Genomic DNA, 20,700 nt, shown 5'->3' on the forward strand with positions numbered 1-20,700 from the left:
AAATTAAAAGTATTTCTAAATGGCAACTCCTTCTACTCATTCGATAAATTTATGGATATAGTAGTGGGTAATTTCCCCAACAAAAAAAAAAAAAAAAAAAAAAAAAATTAAATGTCATGTAATATATTGTGTAATGTAATATCTTGTATAGACACCTTTTATGAACTTGACACGTTCCACATCATTACGAAGTGTCGTATTCATGATATATGGAACAAGTACTAATCTAATCTAAACCTCTGGCAAGGGACAATAATGTGTGTGGATGATTCTGAGAAATTCTGCCATTTACCGGTAGATGGGATATGCATCATTATAACAGTGACGGGGGACATCAATTCATCTTAGTTCACCCAATTTACATGAAATATTTCTAAATTACACATGCATACGTTTGTTGTGAAGCAGTCTATCTGTTAATGAAACCGGTATCGAAATCTAAAATTCCATCGGAACGGTTGCTCTCCATGACCGCGATGTAATCCAGAAGAGAAAGAAGGCCAGCATCCGCCATAATTTCATCTGTCTTTTTCCTTGCATTGAAGATCTAGATTTCAACTGACTGTGCAGGTATCATCAGTGCGCTATAAGCATTTAATGTCGACTGAAAAATAATTATAATGACAAATATTCCAACCATACTCATTCCTGTACAAGCACTGGTCTAACTGGTTAGTGCATCTAGTTAGTTGTACTAATGCTTGTACACGCCTAAGTTAGGTTGGAATATGTGTCGGAATAATTATGATGAGTCTGCTACTTATAACGAACAGTCAGTTGAAATTTAGATCTGCAGTGCAATGAAAGGGACATAAGGCATTACGCCCGGTGTTGACCTCCTTTCTGTCCTAAAACCTATGTAGCTGCTGAGTTTAGTCAAAATATACAGACTGAAACTGTAGTGGAGGAATTGAATTTATACAAGGCGAAAATTAATTAAACCGACAAACTCTGGGAGGCTGCACGGGACACCAATACAATTTTTTTCTTTAATATCATATTTCCCTGAGGGGATTTTTAAACCGGTGGAGGGAGTATTGTCTGAGTCAAAATTTAATGAAACCAAAAAACTCTGTGAGGTTGCACGGGCCAAGGAAACACGCTGTCTAATGCGTTTTCCTGTGAAGCACCATGTTAGGAGACATCAAATCTTTCTTACAATGTACATAAAATAACACAAACAATTTTTAATTCTTTAATGCCAGGAGACAACAACATTACCAAAAGACAATTACCTCAGTTACAGTAGAGGTTCAAAAATGCCTTCAGTGACCTGTAAACAAAGATTGTATCGGCGGATCGTGTTCTGCCTAACATGGTCAAAGACTGTGGTAGTATCCCGCTGTTGCTGCCACTAGCCGGGCAATCAGTTCCTCTTCTGATTCTACAGGAGTTTTGTAAACAAGGCTGTTTATCTCTCCCCACACAGAACAGTCCGGAGGGTAAAATCAGGGGTTGAGTGTGCCGTGGCTCAGGACGACTTCTGCCAACGTATTTTTCTGTTAATTGTCCGTTCAAGAGTGGACGTACGGGACGACTGTGGCCCCATCACGTTGGAACCACGTGTGCTGTCTTGTAGCGAGTGGCACGTCATCCAGCAATTCAGGCACTGCTCCAGCGAGGGAATTTCAATAATGTCTGCCATTTAATGGTCTAGGTGGAAGATGTAAGCCGCGAACATCTTCCGACACATTCACGCAGAACCGTACTTGATGAGCGAGTGTAAATGTGGCATGTGGATTAAACTGACTTCAAACATGCTAATTCTGGATGTTTAAGTCCTCATCACGAACGAACGTTGCTTCATCGTGAAAGGTGTGTATCTTCGTAGGAATTTTTCTTGTTTTGGATGTCCGGAATCGCACTCGTAATGTTTGAACTGCTAGAACATGGGCGTGCAGCCTCGACAGAGAAGCTTCGTTGCACAGAGGTGAGTTTGACGTCACCTTTGCTCTTCGAAGATAAGAAACAGATTTATCACCTGATCGCGAGGAGAGGAGAGGAGACAGACAATTGACCTTTGGTGTTGGATGTGAACAGTAGAGTTTTGGTTCAGTAGCAGTATGCAGCAAACAGTGTAGATTTTCGCGGATTATATTGGAGTTAAGGGAAGACTTATTGTGGAAAGAAAAAGAATTGATTTTCACTTTATTGCGATTATGCTCTTTGTGAAGAATGGACTAAGGGTAATGATTAAGTTCTTTTTATTTGCGGCTGCGGTTGATAATGCATAATTCTTGGCTTGTTGGACATCCAAATCAGCTATACTTTTCTTGATTTAAGAATAAGATTTTGGTATTTTTGATTAAGGAAAGATTATGCATGTGAAATTATATTTTGTAATTTCTGTATTACAGTTACGTGATATCAGAGAAAGCTTAACTGTGATTAAAGTTTATTGAATGTTCTTAAGTCAAATCATATGCGACTGCTACTGCGATTATTTAACCAAGAGTTACTGTCCACAACCCAAGAATCAGTTTTCAGTTTGTTTAGAACCATTATCAAAAATTATGAACGAAGGATGTTAGCAGTGTTTTTAGAGAACGCTTGCGTATCTCAGTAGCTAGATTTTGTAGCTCTGTTACCGAGATGCGCTGTAGCTACGAAAGCAGTTTGCACAACATTATCCAGCGCGACTCATGTGAGCCAAATAGTGTGGAAAACAGATTCTTTTTTTAATTAATTTTCACAATACCAACTTGAGTTTCAAAGTAAGCAGTTTTCAACGAAGTTCATCTCAGATTTTGTGACAACTATAAGTTTCTGATAGGTTATAATTTTCTTATAAATCTCGCTGCTGCATATCTTGATGCATGCTAGCAATTGAATTTTGTCAGAAGTTATCAGTTGTAAGTTATAGTAAGAGCACAAGTGAAAATAGGTAGTCCAAAGTTTAGCACCTAACAGATAATTTTACACTGAAAACACAATCAACATTACAGATCTATTTTCACTAAAATAAAATTCAAACAGAAGACTTTCATTTGGTGACATTAATTCTATATTCTGGAGTCGGTGAATTTTCTGAGGTTTTTTTTCCAAGTAATCAGATAAAGCAAAATGATCTCGATCGCCATTTGCTTGTAGCTTCCTTTTGCTACTGCGCTGTTTACTGAAGATATGCGTTTTCTCACAGATCATTGGGATAATTTCTAAAAATTTCTTTATTTATTTTGAATATTTTTCTTTGGTGTTATAATTACCATCTCGCACAACACAGAAAATAGCAAGTCGCGTAGCAATCATTCTCAGGCAGCCAATATGCAAAATTCAAGAGACAACAATACCTTAATTTCGACGAGATACTAAATAATAATACACAGATTAATTTAGACACAACAATGCTTAAGGTAAATAATTCTCTTCCAGCCAATCAATTACGAGGAATCTGAACAATACGCGGAATCCACATGGCACTCTAATATTTGTTTTGAAGATGAAAAGCGAGACTCGAAATTAAAAGTTTTACATTCCGCGCAGTATGACGGTATCACCACGCAGACGACGCAAAATTTTTCGGAAAACGCAGCACTGAATGAAAACACAGACGAACAATAGCCAGCGCGAATTCTTCGCAGAAAAAAGAACATGCACTTACGTTTCATCACTTATTACAAGAAACTGACAAAACAGTAGCAAATTAGTTATAAAGTCACCTTGAAACAAAATTACAAGAAAACAAGGCAATACGAAACAAAAAGAAAACAATGATTCAATCGTAATGAATGTAACAACAGGCACGGAATTAGAATCAAGCAAAAATCTCTGCAGGAATAGAAGAAATTGCAGAAACATAAATACAATTACAGTGTCAGTTTCCTCAGAGAGTGGCTGAGGTATACACGAAATTTAAAGAAATTACAGATACATACCGAAGAGAGAAAACTTCAGTTATTGGAAAAAACCAATAAAATAATTCCTAAAGCCGTGGTAGCAAAATTGCAGTGCAAATCAAAAAAGCATTCCTAAAACATACAGAATTTGGAAACAGAAACAAATAGCATTGACACCAGAGTAAAATAACAATCTGAAACACAGAAAGCATAGATCTATTAACTTTCAAACAAAGTTGAGCAAATCGAAGTAAACACAGACGAGCATTTGCCACACACGCAATCAATACATTTTAAAACAGACCGAAGAATTTCAATTTTTAGAGCATTTTAAAGGACAGATGACTTAAACAAACAGCACAAACAAGGAATAAATACATTACGCTCGAACTGAAAAGCATTTGACACAAGAACGAGATACACGTGATTTCAGTGAGAGCTATCACAGACGAGAAAAATATTTTGTGTACGAACAACATCTTTTCCGAATTAGACGTGAAAGAGAGTTTGAAAATTAATGCAAACATTGAAACACGTATTTAAACCGACAGAACTTTTATAACTTAAGAAGACTCGACGGATTTGACCACAAACATTTTTTTCGGTTAGAAAGTTAAAAGTTTTTCGCAACAGCATAAATGATTTATACCTCTTAGATTGTATTCAACAGGGTAACTTTTCTTCACACCAGCTTGGCCAGTGACACACAGGCTAGAGTTTATTTGCAGTTTCTTGGGAGGTGAACCAGCTATGCGGATGTGACCCATAGCAAGATAATGCTTTTCTTTAGAAGAATTTCACAATGCATTTCTCGCAGCACTCTGGTCATAGAGAACACAGCGTGAACTTATTAAGGACAAACTCATCAGTTTGTCAAAGTCTGAAAATTCACAATTTGCAATCTTAAGGCAGTTTTTCGAGCACATGGTAAAACAGAACCAACATTTGCAGAACCGTTTAACCAATTCGCTGTAATTCAGCTTTGTATTTCTAAACTTCCGAAATCTTTTCGTGTTTTTTTCGTGGACAGGACATCTGAAAGGAAACACAAAAGCATTTCCTAAAGTTTCACAATAACTTGAGATTCAAGTATCCGATTATATGTACTAAAACAGAACTTTTACGAGATAAACAGGAATTATTACGACAACTGGAATAGGGGCAATTCAGATCACTCAGTGGTAACAGAGACAGAAGATGCGGGAGTAACCATCAGTATCAAAAACACTATCAGGGACATAACACTTTCAATACACCACCATAGACGACCAGCAACAAAACACGAATTTTTATCATAACAACAAGCACTTCCATAACTCAAGGGAAATATGAACAGTTCTCTACAGCAATACAATAATTTTGGATACAACTACCTACAAAGGAATAACAATGTGCATATGCATCGGCACCAACCATACAGTCATAACTATCATGACAACAGACAACAAAACCACGATGTCCGAGAAAATGACAGGTAGGGAATAGCAGAAATGAAAGTTACAGAAAACAGCAAAAATTTTCTTTTGACTGAACCGTCATTTTCATCAACGACAATTTTAATTCCAAGAATGCAGAACCGAGAGGATCTGTACAAACAGCTGAAGTTTCGCAACCTATTTCACAGCTACAACAACGACTAAAGGAGAACACTACAGAAGATTCACACACAGAGACAACGCTATGTTCTACCAATCCCACCAACATTACTGAAAACATCATTTGTTTGGAAGTCATAAGGGACACGCTGCTGCAAGGGAAAGAGGAACCTCAAAAACTAATTTATCATCCACTCATCGACATACTAATAGGCAAACATAGTTTTAGATTCAGACTCTCCAATTTCAGTAATTGGTGATACAGCATTCAATAAATTTAATTCTAATGAAATTTGCCCTACTTTACCATTACATAGAACAAAAATTATAGGAGCTGTTTCTGGGAAAGGTGTCGATGTAAAATGCCTAACCCATTTATGATTTACTGTACAAGATCACACTTTCTTTGCAAATTTCTTGATCGTTTTACTATTAACAACAGAGATTATGCTTGGCATAGATTTCATAAACAGACAAACAGTAGTATTGTATTTTTAAAATTCATATATTTTGCTACAGAACAATGATACAACGATTACACTGCAATTTGATAAGAATTTTTGAATGCAGGAAGAGGAGAATAACAACCTACAGTTTCTCACATCAATGAAAAACATGATTTGGTACATATAATTCTTCACTGAAACAGATTTTCCTGTTATTAATGAAAATGAAGAATCAAATCTAGGCATTTCTCAAACAATGCAAGCAAGAATAGACAGGTGTGAAGCTGCAACAGACAGGGATAGGAAACAGAGGTAGTTCTACAGACTCAGTCTCATGTTTTTGACAACATTCCGGGAACTAGGCACAGATTTGTTTACGAATATCACGTGAAACACCATAATACTTTCGTTTCTAGACATTACAACCTTTCTTTCATTAGTAGAGACAAAGTATAACTGAAAACTGAATCTATGCTCCAACAAGGTATGACTGAAACAGTAGCCAGTCCTTGTAACAGTCCGTTACACATTGTTTCAAGGGGAGCTAGAACGGAAAATTATTTTCACATTTTCGGATTTTTATCGCATTATAAAATCAGCAATTTTCCAAAAAAATTATATAACTCACATGGGAGGTATTTTATTTTTTTAAATATAATCTACACCGGTTGAAAATGTTAAAATTTTTTTTTGCATTACTTCAAGATCTAATAAAATCGGTAATTTTTCATACAGAAGGCTGTGGATTGCTGTATTATAAAGGTTAAATTACGCGTTTGTATTGCTAGCACTGTCAAAAACAGTATCGTATCGTTTCATAGTATGAACACTCGTTGTATGTCGAAGTGCTAACGTTTTTCTGTGGAAAAGTGACGAATAGATTGCTAAATCTCTTAAAAAGTAAAGTATGACGCAAATCAAAGTGTTTTTTTTTAAAAAGGGGGTTCATGGTAATAGATTTTCGAATAAAGGGAAACATTGTGGTTAACATGTTGCGAGTGAAGTTACAGAGAATGAAATACAGGCAAACTCGTCTGCATCTAGAGAAACAACCATTAGTGCTTCGAAGATTAAAATAAAACGTTGTGATACACAGTTTCCTCAAAACGAAAGTGGTGTAAATGGTAGGTTAGGTTATATTCTGATAGATTTACACATCCTAACAAGGGTGTTACGTGAATGTGTGTGTTGTAAAACATGCGGAGGGCCAGTCAGTTTACATGAAGACAGTGAGTTATTAAATGGACTAGCCAGAAAAACTTATCATTAATTGTGCCACTTGTAAATACACTCATTCATTTCGTATTTCTGATAAGTGTAAAGATAATTATTTTGAAGTAAATGTTATGTGGTTTTTATGGATTGAGAGCTATTGGCAAAGGACACACTGCAGCAGAAACAATGTGTGCCGTGATGAATATGCCACGCCCACCTTGTAAAATCGACAAGTAAGCAGGATTTATTGGAGCTGCTGTGTAATCTGTTGGATGTGAGTCAATGAAGAGTGCTGCAAACCAAGCTGTTGAAGTAAATGATGGTATGACTGACATACTAGTAGCTTTTGATGACACTTGGCAAAAATGCGGCTACAGTTCTAAGAATTCTGTTGCTACAGTGACCAGTGTGGATACTGGAAAGGTAATAGATTTCAAGATTTTAACCAAACATTGTTATAAGTGTAAATCAGAGAATGAAGAAGGGCATATCTGTGAGAAAATTATGAAGGGATAAGTGGTTGTATGGAGGCTTCTGCAGCTACTGAAATTTTTAGTCGATTGGTGAATGAAAGGGGAGTGTGTTTTGCTAAGTTCTCAGGTGATGGAGACTCAAAAGCATATAACAGTGTACTAGTCGCTCAGCCTTGTGGTGAGAAGATTATCACAAAACAGGAATGTGTTCGCCATGTCTAGAAGAGGATGGGCACCAGGTTGAGGAACTTGAAACAAAGTTTGAGAGACCAGAAACTTTCTGATAGTAAAACCATAAGAGGCAGAATGACAAACAAAATGATTTATGAACTACAGCAGTACTATGGGATGGCCATTGGAAATAATACTGAGGATTTGTTGAAAATGAAGCATGCAATATAGGCTACCTTCTTCCACAGACCGTCAATTGATGAAAAACCAGTACACCACCTTTGCCCTCCTGGACCTGATTCATGGTGCAATTACCACAACGCCCAGTACTCAAACAGTACATACAGCCATAAGCATTGCATCCCAGCAGCATTCATGGATATCATAAAACCTATTTAAAGAGACCTGGCAAATCCTGAATTACTGAAGAAGTGTCTACATGGTCAGACTCAAAGTCCCAACGAGTCGTTCAATAATCTTATATTGACTCGCTTACCAAAAATTTTTTTGTTGGAATGAAGACATAAAAGTCGGGGTTCAGTGATGCTGTTATTCCTTTTAATGATGGCAACATTGGTAGGGTGAAAGTGCTACAATATATGGGAATTAATCATGGAGCAAACTGCATCAGAGAACTTGAATGCATGGACAAGGTTCACATTCATAAAGCAGAGTATGCAGCACAGTTGACACTAAGGAGTCCAGAAACAAGAAAAGAAGAAAAAATTTGTTAAAAGATCAAGGGGATGATATACAATATGGTGCAGGGTGCTTCTGAGTAACTAAAAATAAAAAAAATTGAGAATATATTAAGTGAGTTACAGTCTTTTAAAACTTTAGAAGCCGTTCCTGAAAATTTACATTTTCTGTTGCACTTTTCCCTAAATCTCAGAAAGCGTATCGAGTAGAATATTCAATTTTTCACGGAGTAATAGCATACATAGCCTAAGTCTACTGAACTAAAAGAAGAACATAATGTTATGTATAATTAAAATTATTTACGATAACGTAAAAAAAAGTACACAAAATTTTAAAAGTGTAGTAACAAAATTGTATTTCCGAAAGCAGTGGCTGAAATGCAATTATTGTGTTCAGTAGACTCAGAACGTACAGTTTAATGTCCAGTAAAAGTTTCATGTCAATGGCTTCAGTGGTTCCTGAAATACAGAGAAGCCAAGTCACTAAATTTAACGTTGTCGGTATAGGGCGTTCCAACTCCCTTTAATGAAAGACGGTTCTCAGAGACCCGTTTTAGATTCCTGATTAAGTAACACGAGCAGACAGGCCCCAAACATCAGATAAGTTGCTCCAAAAAATTTTCTGAGGCTTGTTTTAGATTCTTCATTAAGTGACAAGCAGACAGTCCACAAAAATTCTATGAGTTGCTCCAAAAATTTCCCCACTCAATTTAAAATCAGGATTCTAGCAGATCGAACTACATCCCAACTGTAGCAAATACACAGCCTTTTTATGCTTCGGAATTTGTTACCAATATTGCAAACTAGCTTTCCGTCTTAATATCTTATCTGCAATTTTCATCAGAGGTTTGAAGTCCATTCTCCCAACACATTTAATGGACGGAAACACCACTTCTGTCGACGACGTACTTATTGCTGAGGAATCCCAGTATCAACATAACAGCGTCTTGAACTTGTTACTGGAAACATTTTTAGGTCATGGAATTACGGTCAGTTTAAGGAAATCTGAGTTTGGACGACGGTTTATTAAATTTTTAGGTCATATAATTTCAGCTTCTGGTACCGAACCCGGTCCACACAAACTCCAGGCCATTCATGACAATCCAGCTCCTACTAGTAAACACCAAATAGAAGTTTTTTAAACCTCGTCGGATTTTTTCGCCATTTCATTCACTACAAGATGAGGTTAATTATGTGGTAAGATTTCGAACTGGTTTTTGGAGAAACAAGCACAAAGGGAATTTGACAAATTGAAACAAACTTAAAGTCATCTATACGTGTTCACTAGCACCGTTCGCGTGATTTTTGCATCACGACTGACAGCTTTAAAGGACATTGCTGAACAACAAGATGAAGATCTCATATGGGAGAATATCAAGCAACTGTGGCGGGACACAAACAACTCTACCGTGTCTGAATGCCACATGGTTTGGTCAGGTAGTTAGTTTGGTAAATTCCTCTTGGTTATAAACATTATGGTGTGTATTCCAGATTCATCAGTAACGTCCGCCAACGAATGGCTGATACTGTCCATCACAGTGACTAAAGTAGTTCCTGGAGAAACTTGGAATGGGACTGTAATTTGATGTAGTCGCTGGGTGGCCAGTTGTCGATGTTGACAAGCAGGGGCACGGAAAACACCATCCGCTTCGCCATATACCCCACCTTATAAAATGGGGCTTGCCTCCACCGAGAGGAAATTCAAAATATGTAGGGTGATCAGAAACAGTCTGAAAAGCTTGTAAAAGTGTTGCAGGGTAGCTTATGTTGAGAAATAACTGTTACAAAAATTTCGATACTTTCTGCCATTTCCGAGTGAATTAGCATTGAAGTTAGCCAATCAGGTCGTTGCGCGCGAAAATTCATGTGACTCGACAGAGACGCTGACTCCAAACGTGTTCTGCGTTTGGTTCCCTAAAACGAACAAGAGAACGATACAAAAATTGGACATGGGCAGTAGTAAGGATCGAACCCAAGACGAAGGCTGAGCAGTCTCGTGCGCTATCACCTATGCTATGAGAAAAAATGACACTGACTTTAGCTGCACTCGCAAGGGTCTGATCGCCTGCCATGAATGGTAATTACTTCGGAAATGGCGCAAGATATGAAATTTTCTTCTTAAAAATTATTTCTCAGCACAACCTCCTCTGAAACACGCTTACAAGCTTTTCAGACTGTTTCTGATCGGCCTGTATAGTTTGTTACAGGTAGCTGCACCAAAAGTAAAACCAGTATTCACACACTGTAAGGAAGTCTTAAGCGTCAGAGGGCGTCTAAAAACTTCGACGTCAGCGAGCTTACTGACCCACGAACGCGTGTCAGAGTTAGTGGACCGTGCGTAAGAAAGCATGCATCGCAGATACACGCTGTGCAAGGCACAGATTTATTTACGAATATTACGCGAAACAGCAGGGTTGCCATGTGGAATGGCTCCTGTAGAGAGCGCAGGTCAGGGGTCATTGTCTCCGCTTAATGCGTAAAGCGAAGCTTGTGATCTGAAAGTGATATGATCTGCAAACTTATTCTAAATCCAAACGATACATTCCTCGACATCAGTCCGATATCAAAACTACGAAGTCCGCCCTACAACCTCAAAGACATGTATGAAGGGTTGTGAAACACCCACGAGATTTTTCTATTACATTTCAAAAAATGGTTCAAATGGCTCTGAGCACTATGGGACTTAACATCTGAGGTCATCAGTCCCCTAGAACTTAGAACTACTTAAACCTAACTAACCTAAAGATATCACACACATCCATGCCCGAGGCAGGAGTCGAACCTGCGACCGTAGCAGTCGCGAGGTTCCAGACTGAAGCGCCTAGAACCGCTCGGCCACACTGGCCGGCTCTATTGCATTTATATTACTTGTACATTACATAGATGCTGCATACATTCTAATTCTCATTAAAATAGAAAGGGCGTTGCACTATGACATTAACGAATTCTTTGTTTGGAAACCGATACCATAGGCGTCAAAACAGAAGTGTCAACGATTACATCAGTAATGTCATCTCTAGTTATACTCCTGCAGCATAACTGCCATCTTACACTGGCAAAGTTTCACTAACTGTCGACCAAGGAATACTTTGTGTTATAAAGGGTGATCACAAAGCTTACGTAAGAGGGCGTTGTTGCAGGGCCATACAATATACAGGATGGTCCATTGATCGTGACCGGGCCAAATATCTCACGAAATAAGCGTCAAACGAAAAAACTACAAAGAACGAAACTTGTCTAGCTTGAAGGGGAAAGCAGATGGCGCTATGGTTGGCCCACTATCTGGCGCTGCCATAGGACAAACGGATATCAACTGCTTTTTTTAAAAATAGGAACCCCCATTTTTATTACATATTCGTGTGGTACGTAAAGAAAAATGAACGTTTTAGTTGGTCCACTTTTTTCGCTTTGTGATAGATGCCGCTGTAATAGTCACAAACATATGGCTCACAATTTTAGACGAACAGTTGGTAACAGGTAGGTTTTTTAAATTAAAATACAGAACGTAGGTACGTATGAACATTTTATATATGTTATATCACATTAATGCAATAAAAGCTCAAAATGATGTCCGTCAGCATCAATGCATTTGGCAATACTTGTAACGACAGTCCTCTCAACAGCGAGTAGTTCGCCTTCCGTAATGTTCGCACAAGCATTGAAAATGCGCTGACGCATGTCGTCAAGCGTTGTCGGTGGATCACGACAGCAAATATCCTTCAGCTTTCCCCACAGAAAGAAATCCGAGGACGTCAGATCCGTTGAACGTGCGGGTCATGGTATGGTGCTTCGACGACCATTCCACCTGTCATGAAATATGATATTCAATACCTCTTCAACCGCACGCGAGCTATGTGCCGGACATCCATCATTTTGGAAGTACATCGCCATTCTGTCATGAAGTGAGACATCTCGTAGTAACATCGGTAGAACTTTACGTAGGAAATCAGCATACATTGCACCATTTAGATTGCCATTGACAAAATGAGGGCCAATTATCCTTCCTTCCATAATGCCGCACCATACATTAACCCGCCAAGGTCGCTGATGTTCCACTTGTCGCAGCCTTCGTGGATTTTCCGTTGCCCAATAGTGCATATTATGCCGGTGTACGTTACCGCTGTTGGTGAATGGCGCTTCGGTGCTAAATAGAACGCGTGCAAAAAATCTGTCATCGTCCTGTAATTTCTCTTGTGCCCAGTAGCAGAACTGTACACGACGTTCAAAGTCGTCACCATGCAATTCCTGTTGCATAGAAATATGATTCGGGTGCAATGGATGTTGATGTAGCATTCTCAACACCGACGTTTTTGAGATTCCCGATTCTCGCTCAATTTGTCTGCTACTGATGTGCTGATTAGCCGCGACAGCAGCTAAAACACCTACTTGGGCATCATCATTTGTTGCAGGTCGTGGCTGACGTTTCACATGTGACTGAACACTTCCTGTTTTCTTAAATAACGTAACTATCCGGCGAACGGTCCGGACACTTGGATGATGTCGTCCAGGATGCCGAGCAGCATACATAGCACACGCCAGTTGGGCATTTTGATCAGCCATACATCAACACAACATCGACCTTTTCCACAATTGGTAAACGGTCCATTTTAACACGGGTAATGTATCGCGAAGTAAATACCGTCCGCACTGGTGGAATGTTAGGTGATACCAAGTACTTATACGTTTGTGACTATTACAGCGCCATCCATCACAAAACGAAAAATGTGGTCCAACTAAAAGATTCATATTTCTTTACGTACTACACGAATATGTAATAAAAATGGGGGTCCCTATTTAAAAACAAACGCAGTTGATATCCTTTTAACTTATGGCAGCGCCATCTAGCGGGCCAACCATAGCGCCCTCTGGTTCCCCCCTTCAAATTAGATGAGTTTCGTTCTTTGTAATTTTTTCGTTTGATGTTTATGTCATGAGATATTTGGCCCAGTCACGATCGAGGGACCACCCTGTATACAGCGTAGCGCGGATCCCGTATTGGGGGAGAAGCACGGACATGTAGGCAAGTAATTAATGTGGCATTTGTGTCTTTTCGCTATGCGTACGGTAAATGCGGAAACGTGAACTATGGCGACGTTATTACCAAATGCATACAGACAGGACCAATGTGTTGCTAATCTTGGCTCCCGAAGGACAAACACATCCACAACCATCAGCGAATAATGGTACCCAAGTTCCATGTTGGTCACGTTTCGACCCAAGCCACCGGTCGATCTGGGAGGCCAGCCTTATCTATTAGGGCATTAGGGACAACAACAACTGCACAGCAAACAAAACCCACCCTACAGTCCTGATCTCTTACCATACGATTATCATTCTCTCAGTTCCTTAAAGAAGGGCTTTAAATGTCAACGATTCCTGCCATATAAGGATGTCCAGCAGACAGTTACGGACTTCTTCACACAGCTGGACATGGTGTTTTACCAAAAATATATCTTCACCCTGGTGTGTCGGTGGAATGATGGCCTCAACGCTCACAACGATTTTGCGTATTAGGCGTACCGATCCTGGACTGCATGGCCTTCTAACGAAAACTTTTTGATTTCCCATTATAGTTACCTACAATAGCAAATACTTCCGTTATACAAGAGAAAGCTACAAATTTAAAACTGTTGGCAGTATTACGGCGTATGTGACACATTTACTGACTCATCTTCATTTATCATTCATTAATGAGTTTGTCGCACCTTAATTTATCGTTTTGTATTTAGAGTACCAATATCCATAGATAAAACTGCTACAATTAGAATCCGTGTATTTACTGAAGTTAACATACATGTATACTGCGGAAATAAGTAAAAGGTTCTAGAGCAGATTTAAAGTTTGGGGTTAAAGGATATCAATGATAAGATTTGTTTATGAGGTTTCTGTTCTCAGTGAAAGTATGAAAGTACCACAGGACCCGTTAAATAGAATGAACACTCTAATGAACACGTAGTGTGGACGGAGATTAAACCAAAGAATAACGGAAGTGGTTAGGAGTAGCCATAAATTTAACATCAAAATTGAGGAGCATGTAGCAGAGGAACTGAAGGAGTTCTGCTATCTTGGAGGCAAAATAAAGCATGATGGATGAAGCACAGAGGATGAAAGTAGCGGACAATAAGAATAGCAACACTATAAAATGGGGGACGAGGTGGTTGGGAAAATTTTAATGTCTAGAGATGCAGTCAAAAGACTTGTAGATGCAAATTAAAACCTTGAGGATATGTGTTCATGAAGCTAGTGTATGCAGATACTGAGGATGTGTATCTATGAGGACTGTGGATACAGATAAACGACTTGTAGATGTGAATGAGGATGGAAGATAAAATGAGGACGCAGATAAAAGAAGGACTTCTGGACGCAAATAATGATAAAATACTTGTAGATGAGGTTAAAAACTTGCAGATGCAGATAAAAGGTTTCAAGATGCAGATAAGGTAATTTTGAATATTGATAGATTACTTGCGGATGCAGATATGCATAAAAAAAACCTTCTGGATATGGATAAAAGTGTTGCAGGGGCGATTAAGAGACTTGGAGATACAGGCAAAAGTCTCACAGATGCAAATAAAAGAGTTTTTGATGTATAGGCATATAAAATAACTGCAGATGCAGATGGAAGATGGACTGATGTGGTAGTGGATAAGACAATTAGAGATGCAGATACTGGTAAAAGACTTTTGAATGTGGATGTGGATACGTAGTCAACGAATGAAAACTAAAGGGCATAAAATGTGGATGAGAGACTAGCTGATGCAGATAAAAGACTTGTGAATGTAGATAAAAGGCTTTTGGACGAGTTATTTAGTTAATTTCATGTTCCAAGGATTATTTACACAATAAATCATAGTGATATGGAACGAGTTATTATACATTCACACCACAAATTAATTTGTAAACATTGCTACATGATGAACATTTATAAAGGTTTTTCTAAATATATACAGGCGTGGGTTAGTAATTGTTACCTACCACCTTTTACACGTTACAGTAATGGAAGTTGTAATATTGTGCACCCCTTTTTCTGCTAAGGATAACCTTAATGTGGAGTAATGAATAATATTTTCCAGCGTTCCCTTTCAACAGCAACAAACTTCACGAGGGAATAAATATACTGTGAACCATAGTCAGAAGATGCAACTCCTTAAGCAGATGTCTACAAATGATCATGGGTGAGCTTCATATATTATGTTTACAAAATGTTTTTGAGTAACAAAGGCCTTTTTTCTTAAAGATGAGTTATTGCAGAATATTATTCCACAAGACATTATAGAACAAAAATATACAAAATATGTCACCTTACTGATTTGTCTCTCCACGATATCTGCAATTTTCAGCTTACTGATTTCTCTCCTCAGTATCTGCGATGAATCTACAAGCAAATGTGGCTGAGGTAAGTTGTTTTATGAACTCCAAAAGTTCATTGTCCAGTTTAAATTCTCGTTAATATGAACACATAATAATTTAGAATTTTCCACCCTACTATTGCCTCACCATGTGTTACACTTACCGTTCTTGTAGTACTCCTAGATGTGCAGAACTGAATGTAGGATGAGATCATTGACAGAAAACTGGTGAATTATACTTCCGAGAACACTTAACCATGTTTTCTGTTCCTGTATGTATGCTTGGTTGATTATAATAGTACTTTCACTTGCAAAAAGAACTCATTCTGCTTGCTATATATTAGGTGGAAAATCATTTACATATTTGAGAAACAATAGTGGAAGTGAAGTAAGACTGAACCTTACGGATCTGCTCTCAGTGAGAATAATGTCTCCAGAGTACATTGTTTGAATTAGTAAGTACAGCTTTCTAGAATATCTGGTAAGATTTGACACTATCCATTGCTTGGATTCATCATGAATCCCACTACACTTCAATTTATTGAGCAGAATTTTGAGAATCGCACAGTCAAATGCCTTAAATAAGACGCAGAAAATACCAGCTGTCGCTATTTCATGATTTAATGTTTGTGTATGCAGATCAAAGATTTGCAGATATGGCTGAATACAGATACAAATAAAAGTTTGGAGGGTGCGTGCAAAAGGTTTAAATAAAGGGATAAAGGACCTGCGTTTTCACCTGCATATAAGGGATTTGCTGATGCAGATGGAGATAAAAATCTTGTGGATGTCAATGAAAAGCAAGCAGACGCTGACAAAAAAAAATGCTATGGATCCAGATAAAAGATTTGCAGTTACAGATGAAAGGTATGTGGATGAGAATAAAAGGTACACGTTTGAGGATGTAGTTAAAAGATTTGTGGATGCATAAAAATGACCTGTGGATGTGGATAAGAGTTTGGAAGAGGCAGTTGCATCTGTGTATAAGGATGTGAATAAAAGGCTATCGTATGTGGATAAGTGAATTGCTGATGTCTGAGGATATGCATAAAAGACTTTTGGGTGAAGATTAGTGTCTCGAGGATGCAGGGTCCACGCAAGATTACAATTATTGAACTATATGAAATAAAATCGTCACAACTTCTGAAAGTTTGGGCTAGGACGTTCAAACTGGATGGTTGGCAGCTGGTTCGTCAAATAAGCAAAATTGGGGCATTTGAGGGACTGATAACACGCATTTCGCGATCGAGCAGTCTCTTCACCCTCAACGGGTGACTGCATGGTGTGCCGTGTCCATTCACTGAATAATCGGTGCGATATTCCTACCAAACGGTATGCGAAGGTTCTGGAAGATAAGTTCATCCCAATTATCCAAAGTGTCCATGATTTCGACAAGATGTGATTAGTGTAAGACGGAGATCGATCCAATCTAAGCAGGAGAATGTTTGATGTCCTGCAGGAGCACTTTGTCTGGGGTACGCAGAGGCCACTAGTATGGGCCTCGATTGGCTGCCGTATTCTCCGGATCTTAACTCCTTTCTGTGGGGCTGTATTAAAGACAAGGTATACACCAATAAGTTCAAAACCATTGATGAGCTAAAAACAGCCATTCAGGAGACCATTGACGGCATAGATGTTTCGACACTTCAGCGGGCCATGCAGAAATCCGCTATTCGTCTGCACCACATCATGGCCAATGATGGCAGGCATACCGAACATGTCATAACGTAAATCCAAATACACTACTGGCCATTAAAACAGCTACACCACGAAGATGACGTGCTACAGACGCGAAATTTAACCGACAAGAAGAAGATGCTGTGATGTGCAAATTGTTAGCTTTTCAGAGCATTCACACACGGTTGGCGCCGGTGGCGACACCTACAACGTGCTGACATGAGGAAAGTTTCCCACCGATTTCTCATACACAAACAGCAATTGACCGGCGTTGCCTGGTGAAACGTTGTTGTGAGGCCACGTGTAAGGAGGAGAAATGCGTACCATCACGCTTCCGACTTTGATAACGGTCGGATTGTAGCCTATCGCGATTGCGGTTTATCGTATCGCGAGATTGCTGCTCACGTTGGTCGAGATCCAATGACTGTTAACAGAATATGGAATCAGTGGGTTAAGGAGGGTAATATGGAACGCCTTGCTGGATCCAAACGGCCTCGTATCACTACCAGTCGACATGACAGGCATCTTATCCGCATGGCTGTAACGGATCGTGCAGCCACGTCTCGATCTCTGAGTCAACAGATAGCGACGTTTGCAAGGCAACTATCACCTGCACGAACAGTTCGACGACGTTTGCAGCAGCATAGACTATCAGCTCGGAGACCATGGCTGTGGTTACCCTTGAAGCTGCATCACAGACAGGAGCACCTGCGATGGTGTACTCACCGACGAACCTGGGTGCACGAATGGCAAAACGTCATTTTTTAGGATGAATCCAGGTTCTGTTTACAGCATCATGATGGTCGCATCCGTGTTTGGCGACATCGCGGTGAATGCACATTGGAAGCGTGTATTCGTCATCGCCATACTGGCGTATCACCCGCAGTGATGGTATGGGGTGCCATTGGTTACACGTCTCGGTCACCTATTGTTCGCATTGATGGCACTTTGAACAGTGGACGTTACATTTCAGATGTGTTACGACCCGTGGCTCTAACCTTGATTCGATCCCTGAGAAACCCTACATTTCAGCAGGATAATGCACGACCGCATGTTGCAGGTCCTGTACGGTCCTTTCTGGATAAAGAAAATGTTCGACTGCTGCCCTGGCCAGCACATTCTCCAGATCTCTCACCAACTGAAAATGTCTGGTCAATAGTGGCCGCGAAACTGGCAGTCACTACTCTTGATGAACTGTGGTATCGTGTTGAAGCTGCATGGGCAGCTGTACCTGTACACGCCATCCAAGTTCTGTTTGACTCAATGCCCTGGCGTATCAAGGCCGTTATTACGGCCAGAGGTGGTTGTTCTAGGTACTGATTTCTCAGGATCTATGCACCCAAATTGCATGAAATCACATGTCAGTTCTAGAATAATATATTTGTTCAATGAATACCCGTTTATCATCTGCATTTCTTCTTGGTGTCGCAATTTTAATGGCCAGTAGAGTATTTTTAGCGAAGTTTACATGTTGCCAGTGGCTGAAGATAGCGATACGATTGTAAGGTTCTTTCATTTAACACACGACCGGTTTTGAGCTCTTATACTCTAATGTTCAGGTGTCGTAACTTGGTGCTGTGATCCAGAGCACCGCGGTGGACGTGTACAAGACCCGGTGTGCTACCTACGAGCGCATGACCCCATGCTCTGCGCTCGTTGGCAACGCACCTCGTCTTGTACACGCCCACCGCGGCGCTCTGGATCACAGCACGAAGTTACGACACCTGAAGATGGGCATATAAGAGCCCGAAACCGGTCGTGTGCTAAATAAAAGAACCTTACGCTGTGGCGGTATTTTCAGCCTCTGGTATAACGCTCAGTTGCGGATGTTCCTCCGACAGGATTGTTTGTTTACATGTTGAATAAAGTATGTACACTCCGCGGTTTGTAAATAATTTACGTTTTTTTTTCGTATAATTCAGTGGCAGACACCCTGTACTTATGCATATGGACATGGATAACAGACTTGTGGATGGATTTAAAGTCCTTACGGATGACGATAAGAGATTGGTGGGTGGTGACGTGTCTCTTGTCCACACAGACCTGCAGGTACGATGGGCACAGGCTGAGATGCGGCAGCAGGTCACAGCGCTAGGCGGCGGTGAGGAGGCGGCCCACTGACCTGGAGTTGTGGTCGCTGAGGTAGCCGCGCTCCCGCTCGCGCTCCCGCTCGCGCTCGCGCTCCCGGATCAGCTCGTTGCGGTCGCTGTAGTATCCCTCGCGGTCTCTGTCCCTATCCCTGTCCCGGTCCCTGCTGGCGCTGGAGGCCGGCCGCTCCACGGCGCGGTGCGGCAGCGGCAGGGTCGACGACTTGTTCATGCTGGCGCTGCTGCCCGGACCTGCCAACAACGCGACAAGGCGAGTCACATCTCTGCACATACGAAGCACAAACTGGTAGACAGGAAGCACAAAGGTCAGGTACTGGAAGAGATGTTGTACAAGGAAGCTGTCTTCACCGTCGCTTTTCAGTGTCTGAGCTGACAAACAGAGGATTAGGAGAGCAAGGCGATAATAGTAGTAGGAGAAAAGACAAGAACAATTAAGATAGGGGATGATCAAACAGTTCAACATGGGGCAATTTTTTAATACTCTATGATATGCAGATGATCAATTAGTAATTCAAGAAAATGAAAAAAAAATCTTCAAAGAACCATTTGTTCCTTAATTTTTTGTCTTCTAAATATAATTGCACTGTTGTTGTTGTTGTGGTCTTCAGTCCTGAGATTGGTTTGATGCAGGTCTCCATGCTACTCTATCCTGCGCAACCTCCTTCATCTCCCAGTACCTACTGCAGCCTACGTCCTTCTGAATCTGATTAGTGTATTCACCTCTTGGTCTCTCTCTACGATTTTTAGCCTCCACGCTGCCCTCCAGTACTAAATTGGTGATCCCTTGATGCCACAGAACATGTCTTACCAACCGATCCCTTCTTCTAGTCAAGTTGTGCCACAATTCTTCCCAATTATATTCAATACCTCCTCATTAGTCATGTGATCTATCCATCTAACCTTCAGCATTCTTCTGTAGCACCATATTTCGAAAGCTTCTGTTCTCTTCCTGTCCAATCTATTTATCGTCCATGTTTCACTTCCATACATGGCTTCACTCCATACAAATACTTTCAGAAACGACTTCCTCACATTTAAATCTATACTCGATGTTAACAAATTTTTCTTCTTCAGCACTAATAAAAACGAAAATAGCGCACAAGATCTAAAACTATAATAAATAATGTAGGGG

General features: G+C 39.9%; 1 protein-coding gene across 1 annotated transcript in view; it reads right to left on the bottom strand.

Annotated features, from left to right (window-relative positions):
* LOC124545626 overlaps positions 1 to 20,700 on the bottom strand; it is a 258,100-nt gene that overhangs the window by 87,544 nt on the left and 149,856 nt on the right. Inside the window, exon 8 of the mRNA XM_047124573.1 lies at positions 19,583 to 19,799. Coding sequence (XP_046980529.1) covers positions 19,583 to 19,799 — 217 coding nt within the window. The remainder of the gene's footprint in view (positions 1 to 19,582; positions 19,800 to 20,700) is intronic.

Source organism: Schistocerca americana, chromosome 8, assembly GCF_021461395.2.
Source record: "Schistocerca americana isolate TAMUIC-IGC-003095 chromosome 8, iqSchAmer2.1, whole genome shotgun sequence".
NCBI lineage: Eukaryota > Metazoa > Arthropoda > Insecta > Orthoptera > Acrididae > Schistocerca > Schistocerca americana.